Raw genomic sequence first — 27,875 nt, forward strand, 5'->3', positions numbered from 1 at the left:
AGATAAAGAGCAAAAACAGTTTATTATTTCTTAGATTTCCCAGACTTAGCGGCCTTTGCAGGAAATTTTTCTTTAATTTCCTCGACCAAGTGAGGAATATGTTTGACCAAATCTTCAGCATCCATTTTGAAATCGCTGTCAGTCCACAATTGTCTCAGTTCTTGGCCTAGAACACCCAGTTGTTTGCCATCTGCAATGATATTTAAAATTTAATAAATGGAACTTGACAGGAATAAAAATTCAACAAATCTGGGGAAAACCAGCGTTTGTTTCATGAACGCATTTCATAATTATCTCCAATGACGTTGATAAAACATTTGACTCACTTATTTCTGGTGCATGCTCTTTCATCATGTGTCCATTAACTGGGAACTTTGGTACCTCCCAGTCTTCTATTTGTTGCGCCATGCTTGGCTGGCCAATGTGAAGAAGTAGCTGAACAGTCCACTCCTTTGTGTCCTTTGGCTTGTCTCTGCTCATGGCAACAATGGCTTGGTATGGCCTGAGGTAAAATTCCCCATTGTCACTAATGAAAACACAACGTAGTCTCAAAAACACTCAAAATGCAAAAGGAAGGGCGTTGAGAGTGGGCCAATTTGAAGAAGAACATGACATTGCCTTTTTTTAATCAATGAGGATAATCGTGTTAGTTTATTATCAAGGATTATTGAGAAAGGCTAATGACAAAAAAATTATATAATTTTTAGAAGTCTTAGCCAGCCGAGTGAAACCGAGCAAAAAATTCGGCTAAGCCGGTCCTGCCGGCCGCCGTCTCAAATCTCGCGGCAGAGACTTCTAATCATTTTACGTTTCATAGGGTACAAAAAGGGGTTTGAAGGGTTGGCACCCTGAAACTCCTTCGGCTATCTAGGGTAAGTTGAGTCTAGTCTAGTCTGGTGTGTGGTTTTTGAAAGTCCGACGGTTAGAAGTTGAGATTTGCGCATGCAAAACATTTTTTATAAAACCCCAATTTTTACTCACAATTCATCCTAATTTTTAAACATATTAAAATTTATAAATTTCAATTATTTGTTCAACTTAGAGATCAATTTTGAAAATTTGATTTAAGTGACCTCGATGTTTGCCCTACCACTTTGAGGTCAACAGGAAACAGGACGAGTTTAAGGGTGTCCGAATTTCTGTTCTATGACCAATTTGAACTAATTTGGAGAAAACTCGAAAAATCCCAAATCTCAAAATTCAAGTGAGAAAGTTGGTTGTTTTTGTCAGAATTTCATTAGGTTAATTCAAATGGGGGAATTATTGCCAGCTTGGTGTGAATTAAAATTTTTGCAAAATCATATTGTGCTTACTTTAAGGGCTTCATAGACCACTTCCTTTCATGGTGCAGAGTGATGAAAAGAAGCAAATCTCTTTCATAAGCTGAAAGCTTCAGTCTCTTGTGTAAAACGAGTGCCTGAAAAACATGATTAAATATTCATGCATAAAGTTACCACAAGTTATACACAATTATTTACCTCCTCCTCAGTGCTAATCAATCCTGCTAGAAGGGTGATCGCATTGTATTTCTGTCCTTTTAGGTTCTTCCATACAGTTGAAAATCTTTCAGTATTTGGAGTTTTTGGCAGTCCTGGCGAATGGAGTTGGTGTTAGTTAAATTTTAATTCAAACAACCCTAGTTTACCAATAAACTCAGGAATTCCTATTTCGATCATCACATTAATCAACTCCCCGGCATAGTTTCCCTCCAATATTTTCCTCAACTCCATCCAGATCCGTTCACCAGAGATCCTTGACAAGCCAGACACATTGTTCCTAATTGCGTTTAGAGTCTCTGAGTCGTGCGAATTTGCTTCTTCTGAAATCCTTCCGTAGAACCTAAATGGAAGAAACGAAATAATTATTTTTGACTGATGAATTTAGAGGGGACAAACCTAAAATATCTTAGAATCCTGAGGTAATCCTCTTGAATTCTAGTTGAGGCGTCTCCAACAAAAATTACCCTCCTTTCTTTTATGTGCTGAATGCCGTTAAAATAGTCGAATACAGTTCCGTCGAGATCTAAAAACAAGCAAGGGACAAGATTAAAGTAAAACTTAACAGAAATATTGTGAAAAATCCTATAAATACTATAGAAAAATGATGAAAAAGGTTGCCGCTTAAATTTCTGAGAAAATCGGCATGCTAATCAAGAAGAACTGCCTCCCTACTGTAAAACAACGATTTATTTCACAATTTCCGTTTAATTTTTCGAGAAATTTCGTCAGAAATTATGAGGTAAACTATTTCTTAATCTCACAAACGATGCAAACTGTTCTTTTAAGGCTCCAATAATTTAAGCTCGTACCCATGAAAAGTGAGTTAATGGTCAAATCCCTCCTGTTGGCGTCCAGCTGCCAATCAGTCGTAAATTGGACTTCTGCGTGTCTACCATCTGTTGTCACATCAATGCGGAGAGTAGTGACCTGGATAAATAATTAAATTACCAATGCAAAAACAGAACAAACACCACACACCTCAAAATTCTCCTTGTCATTGATTCTAGGCGTGATTGTGCCGTGTTTTTCTCCTCTCGTGTTGATCATTCGAACATTCTCCCTGTCGAACATTTCTTTCATCTGTTCTGGCGTCGCTGTTGTGGCGAAATCCAAGTCGTGGGGGTTGATTCCCATCAGCAAATCCCTGCAGCAACGACACACGTTATAAATAAAAATGACCAAATGCGTTTTAAATCACTCAACCTGACGGCTCCCCCGGCAACCCTGATTTCAAAGTCATTCTTCTTAAAAATTTCCACCAGTGAATCGAGTTCTGGCGTGTAGATTGGGGCCAACTTGTCAACGTCAATCTTCAGGGTGGCGGGTTCGATGCGTTTGTATTCCATGATGTTTGGTTTCGCCGAAACGGAGGAAAATGACCAAAATGCAGCCTAAATAAATAAACAAAACCAGTCGAATTGTATCATACGATAATTTAATTAAGAACTGAGTTGCAAACCTCTTTTCCGCGAAAAGCTCTAAAAGCTAAGGATAAAATAGGCCTCCTAAACATCCCAGCAAGCCACACCAAAAAATGTACACATGTCACGCGTGCAGTTGTTTACAATTATACCATCTGATTGTGAGCTGGCCGACGAAACGAAAGGTGGCCTCTGATTGGTCCAGCGGCTTTCAATCAAAAAGAACCGCGAAAGAGGCATGTCACAGGTTGGTGCACAAAATTGGAATTATTACTAAATTAAATTTAAACCAGTACATTACATACTACGTAATGAAAAACTTTGCGGGTTTCACGGGACAATTTTGGAACTTTGAAATCTCCCCGTGGCCCATGGTGCAATCAAAAATGCCAAAAATGAGGTGTGCTATAATTCCTTGATTCAATAGATTTTACGTTAAATTCCATTTTAACATAAAAAATAAGAAAGATTAAAATATTCATAGTGTTTTCTTTTCTTTGATAGCAGTTTCAACAATATATTTGGCGTTTTAAACAATTGTTAATTATCAGAAAGTATTAAAAAAAAAAAGGAACAGGAATCGTTTCGGCATCATCGAATAAGCACAAATAAAGAAATTTCAATCTGTTTGAAGCCACTGTTGTTGTACGGCACCCCAGCGTGGCACCCGGCCACCCAAACAAACATGCGGAAGCTCACCAGGGTGCAGAAGAACAGATCAGAGCACTCAGGGCTATCCACGGGAAGCATTATTTGCCGGCGCCGGACGAGCAGAAAATCATGCCGCTTGAATTGCAGCTCCAGTACTTGCTGCTTTTCAAGAAATGTAGCAGTGATGTGACGACCCAGTCCTGGAAGGTGAAGGCCGTGAAGGGCACCTGCTGCCGCCCCCGGTTAGGAAACACTTTTTTGGCCAACGAGCCTTTTCTTTTCGGATCGCCGAGCAATGAAATGTGTATAATTTGCCTCATTGTCAGCATGTCAGCCACTTCAAGACAGAAAATTTGAGAATTTCCCATCTGACCTCGAAGTTCATCTGTGGCTTGACAAAGGTTTTAAAGTTTGTGAGAGTGTTTTAGCATACAGGCCTTGCTTGTTTGGCTCGGCTATCTCTTGATTGCCGACCTTTAAGCGACCTGATCACTTTTTTAAGTGCCTTTTCACTCTTTTTTGTTTGCATGTTAGAGGAATAAATAAATCGTCTAAAACCATTCAACAACAACTGCTGAAACCATCTAAGAGCGTCTAAATAAATTCAAATTCCAAAAGTAGTTGATTTCGTTTATTGCTTGGGAAATTTAGCAACTTTCCCTACAAAATGTGCAATAAAAATTCAATCAGGACTAGGGAACAGTTAAATTTCGGAAATTTCTAAATTTATCGAAATTTCGATCCCAAAGGTGAGCAAATAATAAAGTAAATTACCTTTCTATCGAAAGAAAATAATTTTCTTAGAAAATAACATAAATTAATTAGGAAAATACCTTTATTTTTTTAAATTTTGAACATATTTTGGTTTAATTATCTTTCCAAAAACGACGCTTAACATCAAAAAAAGATTTTTTTCCACATAAACGTGTTGAAAAGTCGGAACAAAAATACGTCTAAGATTCACATATCCCTTTTATCTTTTCAACAACCTAATTAGACGTGCATGTGAAATGAAGGTGATTTGAGTATGAGCTAATATATTTTCATAATTTCAAGACTGTTCGATCCAATTCAATCATTATCAGGTTTGAAAGATTATCATTTAATTGAATTCAAATCGAGTACAATAGTTGACGAAAATGACTAAGAGCCACGTGAATTAAAAGTGTACAAAATATATTATGGTGATGTCTCGTTCAATAATAAAATTTACCCGCAACAATTTATTATTGCTCTCTTGCTTTACGAATGAACTAATTGTAATTTGATGATTCGTAACAAATTGGGAAGAAGTTCAACAGGAAACAACAGAGTCGTTAAAGGAAATTAAACAGGCAATAAACTGTTTCAAATTACCTAAATTAACAGCTACGAGAAAATTCAGAATTTTAATAAAAGAAAAAACGAAAGCAAAATTATCGCAACTGTATGGAAATCTATTAAATCGGGTAGATGAATCACGCAGTTTGCCCTACAATAATTTTCTGTCCTGACGTTTGATTACAATCACAATAACCATCGAGCATAAAAATCTTCGATTATTTATGCAGATGCTAACGGCTAATTCCCATAATATGAATTTATTTAAAGGCCAAAGCATAATGCATTTAAGAGAAAGATTGTTCGGTCTGGGTATTAATTAAAAAAAAATTGGCTCCGGCCTTTCGGGCCATTAAGCACATTATCAAACTTATCTTAAAATATTTGGTCAGCCGCGCCAGCCACTGGCAAATATAAAAAATTCCGCGGCTGAACTTTCTAATTTTTTTATAGAAATTATAGTCTTAATAAACAGTTGAATTTTCAGTCTACAAGGCATCATTATAGCAGAGTGGATTCATAAAAATTAAAAAAAAAACTCCAGAAGATTTTGAAAATTAGGTCAGAAAAAACGATGCAGACTTTAGTGTAATAACAAATTTCGCCAATCATTTAAAGTTTATTTTTTTGGAGACCAACAAAGAAAATGTTTGTTTGAAGCCAATAATGTGTCTTGAAACGTCATATTTTTGTTGCTCAACTAGATTCGGCTTCTGCATAAATCTCCTTTTACGAATGTTATGAATATATTTGAATATTCATATCTGCGCAAGTAAACAATCCTAATTTAACCCGGTGAAACAGACCAATAAGTTCGTTGTCAAGCAAGAGGTATGTAATTAAAAATCTTGGCATTTTTCTTAAGATGAGCCAACAATAATATTTAACTGCGTATTTCTCGTCGATTCTCTCTGCCAAGTGCATAAGCACACAATCGGTAAACATGACCGCAGAAAGAGACAGAGAGAGAGAGATACACCTTTGGTATGCATAAACTTTGTCCCGCGTGTTTATATTAGCGACTTGTGTCGCGTAAAAAAATAAAACTGATTTCCACCTGCCCTAAAAATCAGTGCGGACCGTGTTTTCGTTCCCATATAGTTTTACGTCACGGCCTTTAGATAGCATATATATATTTAAGTGAATTGCTGAATAGTTAAAGCGACTTGGACTGCATTCACGCAGCACGGACAGCACGTGCGCCTGCCAGCCCAACAGCAAAAAAAAGCGAGAGATGACAACGAGCTCACTTATCAACTAGTTGAGCGAAGGAAGACCGGGGAAGACCGCTGGTGGTGGATAGTTGGCCCGTCCCGACCGTCCCTTATTGTTTGTCACTTGTAACGTCGTCATCATCGCCACCGACGCTTTATATACACCTACGAGTGAACGAGTTAGCCGCAGTCCAAAAACGGGAGCTTCTAAGCAACAGACAGTAGTCTCTTCGGACGCAGGGGACAGCCACGATGACGGATAAAATTGCGAGAACTTTTGCCGATGAAGAAGGTGAGTTTGAGATTTTTTTTTCAATTCTCTCTCACACGCCTTTGCCGCGTGAAACCAATTCTCGAATTAGCGCTAATAGAAAGGCTAGACTTGTGTTTCTAAAACATTTTTTTTTTTAATTCACGTGATGCCCCAGGCACCTGCGTATAATCAATTGAAATTGCTCGAACTGATCCCTAAGCCAAAATTGACACAAGTATGTAGCAGCGTAAATTTTTCAGAAAAGTGGCTGCAAAATGGTGAGGACTGTCTCCTTACTTGAAATCCTATTTTATTTCTCAACAAAGAGTTCCCTTAAAATGCTGTTGGACAGATCTCGACGAGAGGAATCGAAATCTGCCAAGAAAATTGGGCCAAACGCTCGAAATTTTGGAGAGAATTCGATAAATTTGAATTTTGGATCCTTTTGTTATTATTGCAAATTGTAGAATACATTTTTTTATAGATAAACTGCTTCTATTAATTTTCAAATGATCCACTAGCGTTTATTGCACCAGAAAGCATTTGTCTTCTCAGTTTTCTAAAGAATTAAAAAAAGTGAAGATAGGATAATCTTGCTGGACAATGTTTTAAATAACAAGGAAACAATTGCATTTTGATCTAATCACCTCGTCAGGTTTATGTCGTAATCGTAATAATCGACCAAGTCGGAAACATTAGGAACGACAATTTGTTGTTGTGAACACTTTCAAACAATAAAGCCTTAGTATGCTGGTCGCTCATTTCAAATTCAACCTAAAGAGAGAAACATTTTCCAGTAAAGTCGATGACAATAAGTTTTCTATAAAAGACATAACAAGTTGTTTTTATAGAATAATTATAGCGCATTAAAGTAGAGCTTTGCACGCCAACAATTAAGAACATGTTGCATTGTTGACTCTATAGCTCATTTTTTTGTGAAATTTAGCAACAATAATGATATCAGGACCGAGAGTTTCAAATTGTGCCGAATTTTCCGAAAAATTAGAAGCTTGAAAATGAAATAAATCGTGATTTTACTATTAGGAAACAGTGATTAGCATGCAAACATTTCAACCAGAGATATTTTTAGCTTTTTCCTAATTAATAAAAAATAATATTCTCAGAAATTTTCTGTAAAGCATTGCCGATAACAAGCACTCCGATAACATTTTGCTGCATGTGAAAATGAGTTGTTGACCACATTCTTCGATGACGGCTTTGCAAAAATTAAGACGATGTTGACTGCCGTTAATATCACAAATGCGGTGACCTTGCAGGGTCAGCCAGCAGCTGTTAATTACTTCTCATAATCCCAAGAGTGCACGGCGCACACTCTCGCAGTTTGTTTAACCTATTCTTATGGTGCAGGAGCGCCCATTATTCGCGCGTCGGTGCGAATTTGTGCAGAATAGAGTTGATGGACGAGCTCAATGAAGCGCGCACTTGATTGAGTCATTGGCTCTAACGAGAAAACATCATTAAACACGAGAAAAGGAGAGAAACGATCGAGGCTGGAATCCTTTTTTAGCTCTGGTTAATACTTAATTTCCATTTGCATTTTATAATTTGTGTTTCAAAGTAAGTTCCTTTTTTATGGTTCTGCAGAGCAACTCTGCTCTGTATTTTGCCATATCGAGACTAATAATGTTGTCCGAGTTAATTGAATAAGCAAACGCAAAGTAAACAAACGTTTAACTTTATGGTGTTTTTTGTGATTTTCTGATAAAATCAAATTGTTCAAAATTTGGTATTGTTATTAATTATTTTTTAATTAACTGAAAAAGAATGAGAATAATTCAATAATAATATTAAGCCTTTTGGAAAATAACGACGTTTCTACGGCGATTGGCTGAACCAATTTTCAGTTTTAGCATATCAAAATTTAGAAGTGGCTTAGAATACTATAAGGGCAGATGAAATTTTCAGGAAAAAACATTAATATACACACCCTTGAGCAGAAATAAGTGACAGCGAGGAAATGAAAAAGTAAAAGTCTTGGGTAATAAATTCAAATCAAGAGTTCGCACATTTATTACTGACTGTGAGTGCAATAGAAATATCTTCCTGGTAGCTCTCTACAGATCGAAAATTGAATTGATGCTAAAAATAGTACAATTATAATTTCTTTCATATTCGCATTAATATCTGGTGACAATTAAAATTATGCACTCCACATTTTTAATTTTGGTGATAGCTGCCTTTTTTAAATTATTACATATAAAGATAGATTTAAAAGCACAAAGGATTTCATTCAGCCAGCACTCGAGTAAATTATTGCTACTTTCGGTGCTCATGCGGTTGGCATGGCAAACAACCATTAAAAAGGGTCTAAACGACAATGGTCCGTGCCATCTGCCAGGATCGTGTCCTCTTCACATAATGGCACATGGCATTATGCAATTGAGCAATAATGAATCCTGCTGATACAGCTTAATTCGGGTGTCAAAAGAAAAGATGCCATGCAGCAGACAGATATTTGTCCAGCCGACAATCAATATTTAGAGATGGACTGTTATCTCCCGTTGCAAACAAAAATTAAATTTATTTTAGATAGAGATTATAGGAATTCAAATTAAATGTAAGTTTTCATTTTTATTTTGGCAGGTCACGATGACGACAAGAGGCGGACGCAATTCGGCTACCGACACTTCGTGACCTTCATGCTCTTCCTGGGAATGGCCAACGCGTACATAATGAGGACCAACATGTCCGTGGCGATCGTGGAAATGGTTGTGCATCCTAATTTAACTGCTGAAGATATTACGAAAAACCTCGACTTGGAAGACTGTGAACAGGATGGTTTGGAAGAATATATTGTAAGTGTCGTTGTGTCCACAATTTGTCAATTTTCTGATTCGAATGCCATATGTATTGCAATAAGAAAGTTTGCACAAACATAATTCCGATCTGCTTCATTCGCACTGCTCGCGTGTCTATTTATAAACTTGCAAACCTTGAGGTGCAGTTACAAAGCAGGTCAAACGCAAGAAGTGTAGGGCGCCGCGGATAACAGCCCGATTTATTTTTGGTAGAGGCGCGGACGTGCGTTTCGTAAAAACCTTTAGGAACAAGGAGAAAGGAATTTTCAGCAATCCCTCCTATAATATTGTGAACAGTGCGCCGCGCGCGCGTCTGACAGCTCTTTGACCATGACACGGCAGCGGGCAGCAGCGATTTTAAGAATTACAAAAAAAACTATTTACAGTGGCAGGACTGATATAGTTCTCCTTCCATAAAATTTATTTTTAGACATCGTGCAAGTGCACGGAGCTTTTTCCTTGACGGAATTACTTCTTTCTTTCTACACTCAAAGTCTGTTATATAACGCAAAAATCGACCATCGATCAGTCAAATTTTCAAATTCTAGATAAAAATCACGAGCACGAAAGGGGTTGAGGGGTGGGCAAGCTACAAACTATTTAGCTCACCAGCCAAGTCAAACGGTGTTCAGTTTTTGCAATCACAACATTTGCAAAAATGAAAAAAAATCGTGTTTTTTTTTAAATTAAAAATTGTATTTCTTGAAAACAAAGCCGTACACTACCTTGAAATTTATACACACGCTCACACGTACTCTAAGACCACTTTTGAGGGGCGTTTCGGATTTTTAAAGTGTGTCATTGGTTTTCAAAATCCAAAAACACCCTAGAATTTAAAAAAGAGCCTCAAAAGATGACCTCAACTTTGGTGTACATTTGATCGGGCTTGACGAGATCAAGCAGTTCAACGCACACCTTGACTATTTTGAATTGCAGCAACTCAAAATTTTAACGCAAATGTTTTAATTTCTCGGGATATTTTGTCAATATTTAATCAACGAAGATTGCACCTTAATTTGTTCTCTTACGATTTAACTCAGGTTTGAAAATAAATGGTTTTCAGAACTCCACCTTGAATCGCGTAGAGCGAGATGACGTGCCTCGTTTTGAGTGGAACACAAAGGAGCAGGCCTTCATCCTGAGCGCCTTCTTCTACGGTTACGTACTGACGCAGATTCCGTTTGGACTGTTGGCAAAACAGCACGGCTCTCTCAAGTTCCTCGGCATTGGGATGCTGATTAATTCAAGCTTCGGTCTTTTAGTTCCTCCAGCGGCAGGTTTGGGCCGCAATTGGCTCATTGCTGCTCGATTTATCCAAGGACTGGGCGAGGTGAGTGCCGTAATTTTAATTTGCGCCGAGAAACGAGCAAATTTGAGACATTCCTATAAATTCCAAATCGTGTAAATAATTAGATATTACTCCAAAATCCACAATATATTATACAAAAAATGCTCGAACGCCGAGCATGCTGTTTTGTGTGTCTCACGTTGCGTTTCCTGCGCTTTAAGGGCCCGATCGTGCCGTGCACGCACGCCTTGCTGGCTAAATGGATTCCTCCCAATGAAAGAAGTCGGATGGGTGCCACAGTTTACGCAGGTGATTAGACAACTTCCTACGCCAGTTATTTTTTAGGAGGAAATTGCCTAGGCCCATATGACGTTTACGATGGAAAGTTTTTTGCTCGCGCCGCCGAGTCAAAAAACCTTTGCCATTTCACTGAGTTTGGCAAAGAATTACAATTTGTTCTCCAAAACGTTTCAGGTGCCCAGTTTGGAACTGTGATCTCGCTTCCTTTGAGCGGCATTTTGAGTGCATCCTCGTGGGGCTGGCCGTCCGTTTTTTACGTGTTCGGCACCATGGGCACTATCTGGAGTATTTTCTTCCTGATCTTCGTCAGAGAGGACCCTGAGCATGACAAACGGATCTCCGTATACGAAAGGTCCATGATTCTGCGAACCCTGGGAGACGTTTCAAAAGCTAAAGTAATTAAAATCGTTTCTAAGGAATGTGATACGTATAATCTAATTATTGTGCATTTTAGGACGTTTCGGTTCCTTGGAAGGCAATTTTTTCCTCGTTCCCGTTTTTGGCTATTCTTCTAGCGCACATGGGACAGAATTACGGATACGAAATGCTGATGACCGAGTTGCCTACGTTTATGAAGCAAGTTTTGCACGTAAACATCGCACAGGTAAAGGCTTGCTTTTTATTATTTTGAGCTAAAAGGCAACTTTCAAATTTCGCAGAACGGAATGTTGTCATCGCTTCCGTACATCGCTATGTGGCTTTGTTCGATGCTGGCCAGCTTTGTCGCCGACTGGCTTATTTACTCCAAAACTCTCAGTATTGGCACGACGAGAAAAATTTTCAACTCTTTCGGTACGTATGCGTCGGTCACTTTTATTGTTAGCATGCTGCGAACGAGACTTATTAAATCGATTTAGTGAATAAATCTGATGATTAATTTGTTTTGACCGCAGGTCAGTACGGGCCCGGCTTGTGTATTCTGCTGGCCGCCTACAACGGCTGCAGCCTGCCTTGGACCGTGGCTCTCTTAACTCTCGGTCTTGGATTCAACGGTGGTATTTACTCTGGTTTTAAAATCAACCACTTGGACATTTCGCCGGCGCTGGCTGGCGTCCTTATGAGCATCACCAACTGCACAGCCAACATAGCTGGACTTTTCGCGCCAATTGTCGCGGGACACGTCATTCATAACCGGGTAACGAGACACATTTATAAATTGTTAGTGGAAGCGCGAGCACCTTTACACAAGACCTTCCTTCTCAAAAGGGAAACTCGAGATTCTTAAGATTCCGTTTGATTTTGTAAAATATATTATTTATGAATTTCCAAGAACACACACACACACACACACACACACACGCACAATCGTGGACGCCTACTGTGTATTGCCGTATTATGCTAAGTAGAAAGTTGGCGAGTAAATAATTCTGATTAACACCGACTCGCATGGTTGAAAAAGTGACCCTGGACTGCAGTGTCATTAGCATGTCAATTAAAAAGCAAGCGTGGCAGTTTCGTATTTACATCCAGCTTAGACACGTCACATTACTTATTTATTAAAATTAATCTAAATTCCTGCTTAAAATGTAAAACCGCGAATCGTCAACGTTCGCAGGTATTGCGCCAATATTACGGGACGCTTAAGTATAGCAAAAACCAGTTCTTGTCCCTGTCAAAACCACACACACACTCAGCTTTTTTGTCGAATGCTTGCAGACGGTAATTTTTTCCGGTGCAAATGCAAACACACCCTTCGAAAGCAACATGTGTGCGAGCGTCGACCTGAATACAGTGCTATATATAAAACGGGCTTTCCTTTCAACTAAATTTACACGCGCAATGTGAATCTTTCAGCAACAAGTTTCCTCATTTTTGTGCTAATTATCTAAAATGCAACTGAATTTTTTTTTCAGCCAACCCAAGCCGCTTGGCAGACGGTCTTCCAGAGCACGTTCGGCGTGTACGTGGTGTGTGCCACCTTCTTCCTCTTCGCGTCCAGTGGCGAGCGGCAGGAATGGGACCCTAACGTCGTAATCGACGACGTCCCGATGAAAACAATCGGAGAAGAGGCTGATGACGAAAAGAAGAACAAAACAGATTCTCCCGCCTGAAGATGATTCTCGACGAAATATTTCCGTTGTTTTGTAATTATTTATTTTGAATGAACTTAGCCAGAAAGTTACTCTCGCATTTGACTTGATCCATATTAATTGTCTCTTAAGCTTTCGGGTCACTGAACTTTCTAAAGCCACTTGATGAGCATGATGACATGTGCAGCTTCTGAATTAAATTAATTTTCTAATTTGTCAAGCGTTTCTCAAACATTCCAGGTGAACGATTTTAATGACAAATTCTTACGAGTTTGCAATGTTTAGTGTCACAATAAAGCAATCCAACCCAACTCTCGTTTTCATATATCTTGCACATAAAAAAAACATTTCAATGAAAAAGTGGAGAAATGGCTGCCGCCAGACGTTTAGAATGACATTTATATGAGACGCGCGGTTCACGGTATCCGCGCAAATCAATTTACGCGGCGATTAGAGTGTCACTCGCGATCTTGCCCGAGTTTCCTTATTTGGCAAACACCCAAGTAATGAATCAAGCGGCGCATACCTACGACTACATTCATCAGGATTAATGCATTAATTGCATTATGGGCGTTATTAACGTGCCAGTCTGCATACCACCAACTTCCTTTTAAAATTTGGTTGCTATGCGAAATGTTGGAAACGCCATGCACAATAATTGTGTGAGGTTGCAATAATTACAGCAATAGAAGCGGTTTGTGATTTACGATCGCAATAAGAGCTGATATACAGGGGCGATAGTGTTTGCTCTCGCATAAACGTATGCACGTAGCATTGGGCGGCTCATTTTCATAAGAATAAACTATTGCGTGTACTGACTATTAGAAAGACAAGAATATTAAAGTGGAGCTTTACAATTTGCATTCTTGGCTTTAGAAAGAGTGTGTCAAAGCAATCGGAGGTATTTGAGCAGTTTGGAGATCTAATACTGGCTACCCAATGTCAGAGATGGCAAAAAGTGGTTAGTTTAGTGACTCGAAATGCTCAAATTGCTCAACGGGCTGGTTTGCACCTTTCCAGCATGCGTGATTTGGCTTCACGGGACGAATGTCTAGCGTTTCAATGCAGTCCTCGGTGCGGAGGCAAGTGGCCCTTGAGTGGGCTGCGTCCCTGTGCGGCCCATTCAATCCGTTCGCGGTGTTATTGGGACCCGGGTTTCAGCATTCGTGCTAGTGCAGTGCGCGCCCTTCCCGGTCCGAGAGGACAGGGATTAAAAGAGCAAAAAAACGAGGTGTTTGTGAAATTTAGCGATAGTTTATAAGATTAAATTTCAGATTTCGCAATATTTCTCGCTCTTGTCGCGATCTATCCAATGATGAGCGAATTTTGAGGAAAACTCCCTAAATTTTGGTCTTACAGGAGGGAGACAGTACCTGATTAGCGGCATGCATTTCTCAAAAATGGGCCATTCCTAAATTTCAAGGGTTTAATTTCCGAACAGCTCGATCTACTTTAATAGTGGTTTCGACATATCACCACCCGCACGCGCACGCAGGTGCTAACAATGAAATCAGAAAGGTCGAAAGCATTTAGTCTGCTGGACAAAAGCAAAAGTCAATTCTATGGCTTATATAATCACGGTTATTGTAAAAATATCAAATAGCAAATCGAGACCTTGGCGTTGAACATGTCAGTCTGTATTAGGCAAAGTGCACTCTCAGCTGTCCGAGTGAAATAGAAACCGGAATGTATCTTTATTTGTCTCGGATGCACCACGATCTCCATTTTCAGGTGGTGCGAACAGCCAACAACCTAATTGGCTTTCACTCGCAGCAACTGGCGACCTTTTCAGTTCTTGCCCAGTTGGGCCAATCAACTCGCTTCAGTTTTATTAATAAAAAATAAATGCGTTTCCTTCCTTTGCCAAGCGTCTGGAAACTCGCCGACGGAGCCCCCTCCCAGCCCGCCGCGATCCTATAAATGAGTCAGAAGTCGCAGGTTGCACGCAAACTGTGATCTTTTCGTTTAAGTGAAGCACCGCACCGGTTAAAAGGTAAGCCAAAGCTTTGAATTTGATCAATTTGTTAAAAAATTTGTTTTACAATTTGCAATAATTAAGAAAGGATCTAGCCATGCAGTAAAAATTCAAATTTTGTACAAAATTTACCGCGCTTGACCACATTTTTGTGGCAGATTTTGATTCCTCTCGTCAAGATCTATCCAAAAGCGTATAAAACCTTTTAGGGAAACTCTTTGTTTTGAAATAAAATAGGATTTCAAGTAAGGAGACAGTCATCGCCATTTGAAAAGCATATGCTAACTTTGCGGACACTCCTTTTTTTCTTAAATTTACGCTGCTACTTAGGTCAACTTTGGCTTGAACTGAATCCTAAAACACATTGGCAACAAGCATTTTCCAAGATTTTGCAGTATCAATGTATCAATCCTTTTTATACTAACTAGAAAATGTATCTTATCAAAATCCAAAACTGGGATTTGAATGAATTGTTACGTAACCAGATCTCAAAGTCCCTTCAGATCATTTTTAAACAGTAATTTAGTCAGAAATACGTGGAACCAATTATTTGCAATCAATCTATATCGTTAATGGAATCCATTTAAACCAGCTTTTTCTGTTTACGTGTTTAGAAAGATTTCTACCGGTTTGGAGCGCTCAACAAAATTTTCAATCGAGTCAAACGCGATTGATTTATAGAGTAGAAAGTGAACCCCTCAATTATCAATTAGCAAAGTACCGAAATTGCAAGCGTGTGTAGTGATAGTGATCAATATTTCCTAACGTTTGTGGCAAAATTAAGGTATCACTTTCCGAAACCAATTAACTACTAGATTCTCTCTCACAATCTATAAAAAAAATTCCCATGCTTGCAAAAAGGAAGTTTCTTAATTAGTTTTCGCAATTAATATTCGAATTTTAGCCTTCTTATGTAAGACCATTTTACCCGCCATTCGCATGCATCGATCAAACAAAATGAAGCGTATAATTTATTCTTTTCGCGCATTAATTACGCTGCACCTATAACTTATCACATTTTGAATCAACGCTCATTCATACTACATATTTGCACGCTATAAACGCATTAATTAGGATGAATTAATCACGCAGAAAACTGGTTCTGACACGAGGAGCATGAATAATTGATCCTTTCCGTGCAGCTGACATTTTTATGACGTGTCTCTTATTATTACGTATTACGGGAATTTCATTTTCCAATAATCATAAGCACGAATTCCTGAGAGTTTTGCGGAAACGAGCCACAATGCTTTTCTCTTTACGCATTTTCAATGAGCAATATAAGGGAAATCTGTCACGACTTTGTGCATCAATATTATACACTACTGTGTGTTGCTCAAAACGAGAAAGCGATGCGATTTGCACGTAGACAAACTATTGCATGCGCGTAGGCAAATTAGGCCGCCTAGCGAGTTGCACTTCGCGCACCTGCGACTCAGTTTGCACTGTAATTTTGTTGATTGCCTACAATTAGTCCGCACTTACAAGTAATTCGCGCTAGGAATTATATAATGTTACGTGTGATTCGCCGTTAATTGTGGCCTAACTCTATGATTTTTAGATGAATCGTGCGGCCGTGGCTTTGGTGGTCCTGTGCGCAGTTGTGTCAGCGAGCGCACGCCTTCAGGAGCTTTTCACCTGGAACCAGGTAGGATATACGGGCTCCGTTTGCATGAGCAACGTGACTTTGGGTGTGGGAACGAAAATTACGGCCCGGGCCAATTATGAGACAAAAACACGCCAAACGTGCTGTAATCTCTGTCGGAGGCATCTATCGCGGCAAGAAGTGAAAGTATTTATTTTATTAAACGCCCGTTTGCCTATTCGTTAGTTAAATTATGATTCCGGAACCTGCAAAACGACAGGGCTCGCTCTATTTTGACCGTTCACTTTCGACTGGCCGGACGCATTGGGTAAGAATAGAGCCGATTTGTAAAAGTTGAAAAGCTTTTGTTTCTCGTCTATAATTATATCCCTTTCATGGCACTATCGAGAATTGATAGTTAATTGGTATATCAAGGCCGCGGTAAGTAAACTTTTATCGATACTCTCGTTACGCCAATAAAACCGACGATTTCACAATTGGGAACACACTTTCAATATTTAACCACCGTCAGGTCGACTTTGCCTGGCCGAGCAAAGCGGCGCGCGATGCCGCCATCCAGACCGGCGCGTTTGTGCCCGAGAACCAAATGCCCCTGGGCATCGAAGTGTGGAAAGACCGCCTGTTCGTCACCCTGCCCAGGTGGAGGCGCGGCAGCCCCGCCACCCTGGCCACCATCTCCCTCAACGGACCGCAGCACAACCAGCCGCTGCAGCCCTACCCTGACTGGGCCATGAACCGCGAGGGCGGACCTTGTGACGGTCTGACTGGAATCTTCCGCGTTCAGGTGAGAAAAATTAACAAGATTTATTTTATAGAAGAAAAATTGCGACATCAGGATGTTTTCTTAGCATCCTGAAGCCTTACAAAGGGTCAAATTACACTTGACTTGGCCGTAGATCTTATTAATCGAACCAATACAGAGCCCGTCAGGCATCGGTAAAGTGGCCACAAATGGGATTGATTGATTTGATCGCCTGAGGGCTACCCTGACGCCAGGGTTCGATTTCTTAGATGGTCTCATCTGACCTTAAAGGTGATCCCCAGCATGTTCCAAAGGGGGAAATCAACCGATCGTGGACTTTTTTTATTAAATCACCTGAGCTCAAAAAATCATAGTTTTTTAACCTTTAAAAACATTAAATATTCACCACCCTGAAAATTTCCAAGCATGTTACACACACTCTGCGCAACATTTCATCTTCGGCTTAGACAAGAAATAAAGATACCGTTTTTAAGATAAATTTAAAACATGTTAAAGCAAATAGTAATGGTGTTGGCCATTTATATAGGCATCTTTTGATGTTCTATAGCTTTATTAGAACTCGAGATAATCTCAATTTTGCAAGCTCTAAGAGGCTGATTTTCCCATTTAAATATATTTCTCAATTGACCAGTTGCATAACAGCCGCCAACAGATGGCGCTACCTTATACTTTCGTAATTAATTTAATTTTAAGGCATTTCCGCTGTGATTTCAGACTCAATCTAGCTATTTTGCAATCTTCAATTAATTTGCTCATTTTTGACGTGCTGAAAACCAAAATCGGTTCAGCCATTCGCCGTAGAAACGATGGAAACCGATTTTGGTTTTCAGCACGTCAAAAAATAGCAAATTAATTAAAACAAAGCAAAATAGCTAGATTGAGTCTGAAATCGCAGCGGAAGTGCCTTAAAATCGAAAGTCTTCGGTGGTGCCATCTGTTGGTGGCTTCGAACACTTAGGGTTTATGCAACTGGTGATTTTTTAATTAAAATCTAGCATAGAAATTGCAAGTACTGTGATGAGAAATTTCTAACAAAAATTGAATCAATCAGATTGACCACGCTTGCGGTCGGCTGTGGGTTTTGGACGCCGGCGAGGTGGACGTGGCCGAAGGCGGCGTTCAGCAGTGCCCACCCAAACTGCTCGCGTTCGACCTCAACACCGACCAGGTCGTCATCCGCCACGTGCTGCCTGAGGAAAACGTGCGTCAGGGAAGCCTGTTCTCCAATCTGGCCGTCGACACGAGGAACGGCCAGTGCGACGACACCCACGTCTACATGGCCGACGCCTGGCGTTTCGGCATCGTCACCTACAGCACCAAGAGCAACTCTTCCTGGAGGGTTGAGCACAACTACATGCAGTCCGACCCTCTCGCCTGCAGGTGATGATATGACTTTTTTTTAAAGGTCTCAGCCGCGAGATTTGATAGTGCTGAACGGCCCAAAGGGCTAGAATACATTTTTTTTCTCCTGCACTCTTTAATTTTTGACCCTTTTTCACCGACGGCTGGCGTGGCTGGCTCAGACCCCTACTTTTTATTAAAAATCTGCGTTCGTTTTACTATCGACAAGTTGTTAATCGAGTTATCGTTGTTTTAATAAAGCAATAGTCAACGGCAGCTTTTTTCACGGTCGTGTGTTGGCATTAGCACACCTTTTTATGTCAAGATTCAAGATCAAGCTCTATTACGCGAGCTCGTGCCGCCTCGGAGCAAGTTTTTTGCTATGGACATGAAACGCGTGCAGAAAAAACCTGTAAAGAAACGCCGACAGAGCAAAAAAACGTTGCAAATGATACGCTTCTCTCACGGTGGGCTAACAGCTTAACACTCTTGACCACTGTGCAGATAATTTGTATGTTTAGCACCTGCGATAAACGTCATATTAAATTACCTCGTATTTTACACGCATCGCAGATACAACACCTCCGGAGTGGACTTCCGCTGGCACGATGGTGTGTTCGGTTTCGGACTGGCGCCCGTCGTCAACAACGACCGCACCCTGTACTTCACCCCCATGTCCGGCACGAGGGCCTTCGCCGTGCCCACGTCGGCCCTGCGCAACGAGACCGTCATCGACGAGAGCACCTTCACCGTCCTGCCCCAGCGCGGCGGCGGAGTCGACGCCCAGTGGCACGCCGGCGCCACCGCCATGTCCAGCAACGGCATCATGTTCTACAACCTGGTGACCAGGGACGCCGTTGCGTGCTGGAACTCGCGTCTGCCGTACCTGCCCAACCTGCAGGGCGAGGTCGCCAGGGACACGGTCACGCTCAACTTCCCCAATGATGTCAAGGTCGACGAGTTCAACAACGTCTGGGTTCTCAGCAACAGGCTGCCCAGGTAATTTTTATTTTCCACGAATTTTTGGCTTACAAAGACAATACGATATAGATGCCCGAAGTTTGAATAAACAAAATGGTAATTTCAAAAAGCTACTCAAAAACATTGAATTAGTAATTTTTCAGTTAAAGTTCTAGTTCACTATTAAAAATGATTTCCTTTCCACTGAAGCACCACGAACTACTTTCTCAATAATTGCTGCAATTTATATAAAATAAATTTTCCGTTCCAAATGCAATATTCAAGAGTTGCTTCAGATGCTGCATAAAAATAAACAATTCTCTCTTTAGAAAGTGTTGCGCACAATAATCAAATCAGATCGACCTTACGCATAACGACGGGCTCGCGGTGTTTCTGTTGCTGCGCCTCAGGCCGCGTATTTTTCACATCTGGTAAAGTGAAAGCAGGTCACCGTGTCAGATATGCAACTTGCTCGACAGCCGGTGTCGGCCAGTTGCTTCTGACAGGCTCTGATCTGATCACGCACTTTCTCATTTAACTTAATTTCAAGTACTCGAAGTTACAATTAACATTTTCAGGTATCTCTTCTCGTCCCTGGACCTGAGTGACGTCAACATTCGCGTCTTTGCTGCTCACGAGTCTAACGCGATCGCTGGAACGCCGTGCGATCCCCATTACGCCCCGCAGTCCAACGACTTTGTCACCGCCCCCTGCGTTTATTAAATCTTTTCATGCTTAAAAATTGCTCATCAAGTACTTCACTCAGATCTGACTTAGCCACTGATCGCCTCATCGCATCACCAAGATCTGGGATACCATAAATGTAGCTTTAACAATTAACTGTAATGACTCATTTTCGCACATTATCACCCATAACTGTTAAATAAAATGTTTTAATTTAATCTCCGAGTGTTATTTTAACTCCTTGTTAGTTAATTTTATTTTCAATAAATGTCCACGAGTAAAGTTAATATACGTTTTATTTTTTCAAAGCTCTTCAACAAAAAGTTGTAGAATTAAAGTACATATAGTATAAATCATATTTACTATCCACGAGTTGGGACTGGGCAATTCGACAAATCTGTTTCGGCGTAATACTCTGGAAAAGCAAAACACAAATTTGAGCCCAAGAACTTTTAATAAAGCAATCATTACTAATTACCTTTTTTGAGACAGTTATGGCATTCCATTTCGCATTTGTTTCCGAAACGCTTGAACTTGCCCCTTGAATTTCTTCCGCAAACTGCAGGCCCGATTCTGGGGCAGCCGCATTTGCACTTAGTGCCATCATTATAGCCAGCGGCCTGGGCACCGACGATGAGGACGAACGCCACCAGCGCGAAAATCACTGTTGAACAAATATTTTGTACTTTTCAGTGAATCACATACAAATCATAGCCAACACTGCGACTGTCGTGAAATCAATATTTAATAATTTTTTTCAGCTGCGGATGAGACACTTTTGAAAAATTCCAGTTTGAAAGGAACATGGATGAATTTAATTTGGATTTAATAGGGATGGAGCCATAGTTACCCATGTATCTTGCCATTGCTTGCGTCGAAACAGACTGCGTGGGACGAGTCGTTTGTGATTATGACAAGATTGGAGTGAGCTGCTCGTCGCAGGCGCTGCGTCGTTTTATATAGACTGGCAAACCGCAACAAAGTAAAATCGACGAAAACACATTTTGCCTCTGCTGCGGTCGGTGGCATCCACTAAGGACGGCGTCCTTAGCATCCACTCATTCGGTCACACTTCACCGGTTTCGATGACTTGTGGTTGTTATGCAAAAAATCTTGCGGTGGCGCATCCACTTTAGATCGTATACAAAAACAGATTTTCCTATTGTGTCTTTCAAGCTCCAGAAAATATTACTCCGGTTGTTTCCAATTCTTGTTTCAACTCTTGTGCGGTCCTGTACCGGCTAAAATATTTCCAGTTCCGTGTGAAAACCTGGAAAAGGACCAGTTTCCAGAGCTTGGGCTCGAGGTTCACGAAAAACCAGCATTTTCTGGAAAAACCCTCTGCATCGCAAATTTTGCATATGTAATTTTACCAAAATATGAACATTTGAAATGGATATTTTGTGGAGATGCTGCATCATTTTCCGTTTTAAATGGGAGTTATATATTAGCTAATTGAATATCAACAATTAATAAAGTACTTTGAAAATGAGTCGAAAAGGAAGGTTCAAATAATGAAAAGAAAAATCAAATGTATTTTAGGGGATAATTGCTCATGTTTATGAGTTTGGCTCATCTGGAATTAGTCTATTAAATCAACAATAATTGCCATTGGATACCATCCGGACGGAAATATTTGACATGATGTAAATAGTTTAAAAATTAGGAATTTAATAATTGAGTTACAATGTTAACTGAATACAAGTTTTCACGTCCTTGGCAGCGACCTCGGCCGCGCTTGCGGTGTTTTTTTCCGCTGGTTAAAATTGCCACGAATCTTTTAATAACTCTGTTTTTTGTGAATATGTTTGTGCGATTGTGGCCCCAATCTCCACTGCGGCTGCTAGAGGGTTCATTTTGTATGTGGTTAACTTGTTTTTCTTTGTGTTGACTGTCTGGTCTTCAGTTTTTTTAAGGACATAGTGTTTGTCACAGGGTGTGACTTTGTGTCCACTGTTTCCGCGATTGCTTGAGAATTTTCCACGGTAATTTCCACGCGCGGAGAATTTGGATTTTTCATTAAATTTCTCAATTTCTTTTCGGAAGAGAGCTTTTCTTGGGTTTCTTTGTCATTTGATCAATCCTCTAACTCGTCTTGCTCTTTCAAGTATTTCTGCATCTTTTCTAAGTTATTAATCGTATTGTAATCAAGTGCAGTTTAAATTGTGGGGCGTCGCCCAGCGGAATCAAATATGCGAATTCCTTGTGGTAGAGTTGGTTTTTTAAATTCCATCAGTCAGGAAATTAGACGTTTTGACCCGGTATAGTTATCGGGTCGAATAATTACAATTCAGTATTAGCTTCTCGCTTGTGCAGCTCTTGGCCAGGGAGCATGAGAGTAAAATAAATGACCGGTTGCGAGTGAGGGTGAGCGGTCAGCAGTGAGGGTAAAGGGGAAAAGCTTATCATACAGAATAGCGACACGTACGTTGAGATTGGTACAAACTAGTTTACGCCAAATGTGTGGGAACTACCCGGCATTGCTGATTTCATGCGCAGTAAAATATCTGAAATTTTCAAAATTCAACTTCTTTCGCGTATTGCCGGTCAAAGTAAGTGCTGAGTGCTTCTTTTTCAAATCCTGATCTGAATTCAACTGAGAAAATCTTTTTTTCGCAATGCCACTTTGTCTGTTTGTGTCCAAAGCCTTTGCCAAATGGTTGCTCAAAGTCTGCGAAGCAATGAATGGTTTTCTGTGCGCATTTTCCCCATACTTAATTGAATATCCCTGCAGACCATTCAATGCAATCACCACTTAGTTTTTCTCAGAACAAAAATCCCGATAGTCGAAAAACTCCATTAGGTATTTTATGCATATTATGTTAGAGACATGGTGCCTTTTTAAAACTTCGGGTTCATTTCCTTTCGCAAGCAAAGTGGTAATGATTCAAAGTCTGTGTAAATTGACGGACCAGCTTTTCTGCTGTTCTCGATCTCGCGAAATTCTGGTGGCACTGGGTTCAAAAACCACAACCCTTAAATGTTAAATAAAATCTCCGAGTGTTATCTTGACTCCTTGTTAATTAATTGGATTTTCAATAAAAACTCCATGAGTAAATAAAATATACGTTTTACTTTTTTCTATTCTCTTCAACAAAAAGGGTTTATTCGTAGAAATAAAGTACATATAGCATGAATCATATCTGTTATTTAAATTTGAGTTGATTCTAGAGTATGCAATTCGACATATCTGTTTTGACGTAATCTGAAAAAGAAAAATATAAATTTTAGCACAAGAACATTACATAAAACAATCAATACTAATTACCTAGCAAGAGATATCTGTTCTCACAGTCCATGCGGCATTCGTTTCCAAAATAATTGAATACGCCCGTTGAAGTTTTTCCGCAAACCGGCTCCAGAATTTCGATGCAGCCGCACTTATTCTCAGGGCCAACAATCTGGTCGCCAGCGGCCTGGGCACCGACGATGAGGACGAACGCCACCAGCGCGAAAATCACTGTGGAACAATTATTTTTGATTTTTCAGTGACTCTCATAATAATCATTGCTTAAATTGCATCAGTCAACAAGGACTATTCAGAAATCAATGTTTGATAACATTTTCAGCTGCGGAAAATTCCAGCTTGAAAGAAACATGGATAGATTTGATTTGGATTCAATAGTTACCTGTGTATCTTGCCATTGCTTGCGCCGAAATAGACTGCGTGGGACAGGTCGTTTGTGATTATATGACAAGATCGGTCTGAGCTTCCCATCGCAGGCGCTGCGGCTTTTTATATAATACAGGCAAACCGCAAAAAGGGCTAATCGACCTAAACACACACTCTACGTTTCCTGCAGTCGGTGGTATCCACTCTAGATGGTGGACAAGAACAGATTTTCCTATCCTTTCTTTCCAGTTCCAGAAAATATTAATCCAGTTGTTTCCGCCAGTTCTTGTTTCAACTTATACCTGGAGAATATCTTGAAGGGTCGGCTTGTTCCAGTTCCTTGTGAAAAACCGGAAAAGGACCAGATTCCGGTTACCAATATCGGTCTCTGATCTTGGGTTCGAGGTTCACGAAAATCCAGCATTTTCCGGAAAAATCCTGTGCATCGAAAAAACTGTTTTTATGCGGCCGTTTTTACCGCAATTTTGCGCATGTAATTTAGTCATTTTGTACCAAAATGTGAATATATTTTAAATGGATATTTTGTGCGGATGCATCCTTGTCCGTTTAGTGTTCAAATAATTAAAAGAAAAATCTAAATGTATCATAGGGCATAATTGCTCATTTTAGGAAGGGTAGGGCGTCCCGCGTAACGCCCTCCCCGTTACGCGTAACGCCCTACCCGTTACGCGTAACGCCCTACCCGTTACGCCCTACCCGTTACGCGTGACGGTATTAAATTTCAAGATACATAAGCATCAGAATAATCTGAATAACGTCGAGCTATTGTACTAAAACCTAAGAAATGTTGAGGGAAAAATTTTAAATTAATAAATATAACTGCGAACTGAACTTTTAAATAGTTGCCGTCACGCGTAACGCCCTCCCCGTTACGCGTAACGCCCTACCCGTTACGCCTGCGGTGTGTGTTTCCGCTGGTTAAAAGTGCGACGGTTCTCAAAACTGTTGTTCACAGGGCTGGGTAATTTCCGGGGAGTTTCCCAAACTTGCAGTGCTGTGGTTGTTTGCGTTATTTACCAGTTTTGTGCGGTTTTTCACGCAAGGTTATATGCATAAAGAACAAATGCCCAATATGGAGAGCGAACGGTATTTTGACTTTTTAAACATTTTAAACGTTAATTTTCATCAGCATCAAAATTGCGGAAAGAAACTAGCTGCAAAAACCCCGTCAAAAAATACTCAAGCCCAGCCCTGCTTCGAACACTAAGTGCCAACCCAACTAGTGTATAATTAATTTTATCTTTTTAGATGCGGGATTTTATATTTCTATAAAAAGTATTCATTGGACACCGCACTCTAAACCCGCAACCGCCACTTTTGACTCAAAAACTGCCTTTTTTGCGGTTTGTGGTTTTTCAACCGCACTGCAACCGCACCGCGCAGGGGTCTACGTCGTGCGGCTGCTGCTGCTTGCACGCACTTCTTTAGCGTTGCAGGCGCGTCTTCTGCTGTCAGAAATGTCCTTGTGGCAGTGGTAACTTAGTTGAAGACAAGGATGTCTTGCAAACTTTTTCTGCGTGGGAACAGGAAAGTAGTTCTGACCATTTGGATTACCTCTGACGCAGGAAAACTCACTAAAACCTATGCCAAGAACTCACTAAACCACAGTTGCTGATCGGGCCTGCTTACTCAGTCTGCGGCCCCAGTTAGCACTCTTAATTTCACTTCACTTGGACGGACTGAGAAGTCAGAAGTAAATAACTTCTTGGTCTTGGGTGTCTCGAAAGACTGTCCTCTTCCTCTCGAACGCCGACCTTTTCTCTCCTGCACGTCCGAAATCCTTTGAATTCGGTTGGTTAAATAAATAGCCAACATTATTTGTCTCTTTCTAATTTCAAGATGCACTCATTGGTCCACTCACTAATGAATGTCCTTCTTTGTTCTCCAGTACACAGGGTCCTGTTATCATTTGTGTTGTTGCTGTTTATATAAACAACTAGATGTGCGCGTCTAATTCGGTTATGTTTTTAATTTCAATGTTAGAATCACAAAACAAGTAGTGTTTCAGGGTGAAAAGACTAAATTTTATGGAGACGTTTTGGTTGACCAAGCTTGTTTTTCATATATCTGGTTGCAGAGCAAAATTTATCATGCACGAGTATTGAGTTTAAGTTTTTACTATTGGTTTTTCATCAATTTCTTCTAATCAACTTAATTACCTATCCATTCCACTATTATTTATTCTAACGCCTGCCGCGTATTTTTCACAGCTGGTAAAGTGAAAGCAGGTCACCGGGTCAGATATGCAACTTGCTCGACAGCCGGTGACGGCCAGTTGCGTCTGACAGGCTCTGATCTGATCACGCACTTTCTCATTTAAATTAATTTCAAGTACTCGAAGTAACAATTAACATTTTCAGGTATCTCTTCTCGTCCCTGGACCTGAGTGACGTCAACATTCGCGTCTTTGCTGCCCACGAGTCTAACGCGATCGCTGGAACGCCGTGCGATCCCCATTACGCCCCGCAGTCCAACGACTTTGTCACCGCCCCCTGCGTTTATTAAATCTTTTCATGCTTAAAAATTGCTCATCAAGTACTTCATTCAGATCTGACTTAGCCACTGATCGCCTCATCGCATCACCAAGATCTGGGATACCATAAATGTAGCTTTAACAATTTACTGTGATCAATGAAACTCCACAAGTAAAGGAAATCAATGTTTTTTTTCAATAGCCTTCAACAAAAAGGGTTTATTCGTAGAATTCAAGTACATATAGCATAAATAATATTTACTATCCAACTTGAGTTGGGCCTGGGCAATTCGAGAAATCTGTATCGGCGTAATAGTCTGCAAAAGCAAAACATAAATTTTAGCACAAGAACATTTCATAAAGCAATCATTACTGATTACCTTTGTTGCGACAGTTATGGCAGGCCATTGCGCATGGGTTTCCGAAAATCTTGAACTTGCCCCTTGAATTTCTTCCGCAAACTAGAGGCCCCCTGTTGGGGCAGACGCATTGGCACTTAGTACCGTCCTTATAGCCAGCGGCCTGGGCACCGACGATGAGGACGAACGCCACCAGCGCGAAAATCACTGTTGAACAAATATTTTGGACTGTTCAGTGAATCACATACAAATCATAGCCAACACTGCGACTGTCGTGAAATCAATATTTGATATCTTTTTTCAGCTGCGGATGAGACACTTTTGAAAAATTCCAGTTTGAAAGCACACTGGATGGATTTGATTTGGATTTAATTAATAGGGATGGAGCCATAGTTACCCATGTATCTTGCCATTGCTTGCTTCGAAACAGACTGCGTGGGACGAGTCGTGTGTGATTTTGATAAAATTGGACTGAGCTGCTCGTCGCAGGCACTGCGTCGTTTTATATAGACTGGCAAACCGCAACAAAGTAAAATCGACGAAAACACATTTTGCCTCTGCTGCGGTCGGTGGCATCCACTAAGGACGGCGTCCTTAGCATCCACTCAATCGGCCCCACTTCACCGGTTCCGATGACTTTGTGGATGTTATGCAAAAAATCTTGCGGTGGCGCATCCACTATAGATCGCATACAAAAACAGATTTTCCTATCCTGTCTTTCAAGCTCCAGAAAATATTACTCCGGTTGTTTCCAGTTCTCTTTTCAACTACTGGTAGAATATCTTATATCCGGTCCTGTTCCGGTTAAAATATATCCAGTTCTGTGTGAAAAATCGGAAAAGGACCAGTTTCCGGGTTACCAGTTTCGGTGTCTGATCTTGGGCTCGGGGTTATAAAAAACCAGCTTTTCTGGAAAAACCAACTACATCGCGAAAAAACAGTGTTTTTACGGTTTGATCGCAGTTTTGCGCATGTTATTATGCATTTCACAAAAATGTGAACATTTTAAATGGATATTTGTGGAGATGATGCATCATTTCCGTTTGTTGTTTACATGGGATTTTCAATATGTACTAGCTAATTGTACATCAAGAAATATAGTACCAAAAACATATGTAATATTAGTCAAAAAGGAATGTTGAAATAATTAAAATAAAAACGTAAATGTATTTTAGGGGATAATTGCTCATGTTTATTAGTTTGAATCCCTGCTGGAATTGGACTATTTAATTAAAAATTGCTGTTTGATACCATCCGGATCAAAATATTTGGCGTGATGTAAATG

At 40.2% G+C, this 27,875-nt stretch overlaps 4 protein-coding genes across 5 annotated transcripts in view; 3 read left to right on the forward strand and 1 right to left on the reverse strand.

Annotated features, from left to right (window-relative positions):
• The window catches only part of LOC135934295 (oligosaccharyltransferase complex subunit ostc-B), a 106,757-nt gene that overhangs the window by 9,785 nt on the left and 69,097 nt on the right, over positions 1–27,875 (forward strand). The window lies entirely within an intron of this gene.
• LOC135944432 (CCA tRNA nucleotidyltransferase 1, mitochondrial) lies at positions 4–3,084 on the reverse strand. Of its 2 annotated transcripts, none has more exons than XM_065491402.1 (10): positions 2,959–3,084; positions 2,703–2,890; positions 2,478–2,643; positions 2,309–2,426; positions 1,896–2,022; positions 1,646–1,839; positions 1,479–1,591; positions 1,314–1,417; positions 327–502; positions 4–190 (listed from the first exon to the last, which is right to left on the reverse strand). In XM_065491402.1, the coding sequence occupies exons 1-10, from the start codon at positions 3,010–3,012 to the stop codon at positions 24–26; spliced, it is 1,407 nt and encodes a 468-aa protein (XP_065347474.1). In that variant the 5' UTR covers positions 3,013–3,084; the 3' UTR covers positions 4–23. The 2 variants fall into 2 exon arrangements, with proteins under 2 accessions (XP_065347474.1, XP_065347466.1); XM_065491394.1 differs by having other exon boundaries at positions 327–526.
• Positions 6,120–13,106, forward strand: LOC135939290 (putative inorganic phosphate cotransporter). Its single transcript, XM_065483595.1, has 9 exons — positions 6,120–6,397; positions 8,963–9,174; positions 10,241–10,507; positions 10,687–10,774; positions 10,940–11,160; positions 11,220–11,369; positions 11,425–11,557; positions 11,659–11,900; positions 12,619–13,106. The coding sequence occupies exons 1-9, from the start codon at positions 6,358–6,360 to the stop codon at positions 12,814–12,816; spliced, it is 1,551 nt and encodes a 516-aa protein (XP_065339667.1). The 5' UTR covers positions 6,120–6,357; the 3' UTR covers positions 12,817–13,106.
• Positions 14,728–20,342, forward strand: LOC135948012 (protein yellow-like). Its single transcript, XM_065497049.1, has 6 exons — positions 14,728–14,788; positions 16,332–16,418; positions 16,888–17,160; positions 18,191–18,519; positions 19,054–19,479; positions 20,019–20,342. The coding sequence occupies exons 2-6, from the start codon at positions 16,332–16,334 to the stop codon at positions 20,161–20,163; spliced, it is 1,260 nt and encodes a 419-aa protein (XP_065353121.1). The 5' UTR covers positions 14,728–14,788; the 3' UTR covers positions 20,164–20,342.

This window comes from Cloeon dipterum, chromosome 1 (assembly GCF_949628265.1).
Source record: "Cloeon dipterum chromosome 1, ieCloDipt1.1, whole genome shotgun sequence".
NCBI classification, from domain to species: Eukaryota; Metazoa; Arthropoda; class Insecta; order Ephemeroptera; family Baetidae; genus Cloeon; species Cloeon dipterum.

Coding starts and splice junctions, on each gene's coding strand:
- LOC135944432 (XM_065491394.1), bottom strand. CDS start 3,012: ATGTTTAGGAGGCCTATTTTATCCTTAGCTTTTAGAGCTTTTCGCGGA. Junction 2,427..2,477: donor ATGACAAGGAGAATTTTGAG/GTGTGTGGTGTT, acceptor TTATTTATCCAG/GTCACTACTCTCCGCATTGA. Junction 1,592..1,645: donor AGGAATTCCTGAGTTTATTG/GTAAACTAGGGT, acceptor TCCATTCGCCAG/GACTGCCAAAAACTCCAAAT.
- LOC135948012 (XM_065497049.1), top strand. CDS start 16,332: ATGAATCGTGCGGCCGTGGCTTTGGTGGTCCTGTGCGCAGTTGTGTCA. Junction 16,419..16,887: donor AGCTTTTCACCTGGAACCAG/GTAGGATATACG, acceptor AACCACCGTCAG/GTCGACTTTGCCTGGCCGAG. Junction 17,161..18,190: donor CTGGAATCTTCCGCGTTCAG/GTGAGAAAAATT, acceptor TGAATCAATCAG/ATTGACCACGCTTGCGGTCG.
- LOC135939290 (XM_065483595.1), top strand. CDS start 6,358: ATGACGGATAAAATTGCGAGAACTTTTGCCGATGAAGAAG. Junction 9,175..10,240: donor ATGGTTTGGAAGAATATATT/GTAAGTGTCGTT, acceptor AATGGTTTTCAG/AACTCCACCTTGAATCGCGT. Junction 11,370..11,424: donor TGCACGTAAACATCGCACAG/GTAAAGGCTTGC, acceptor CAAATTTCGCAG/AACGGAATGTTGTCATCGCT.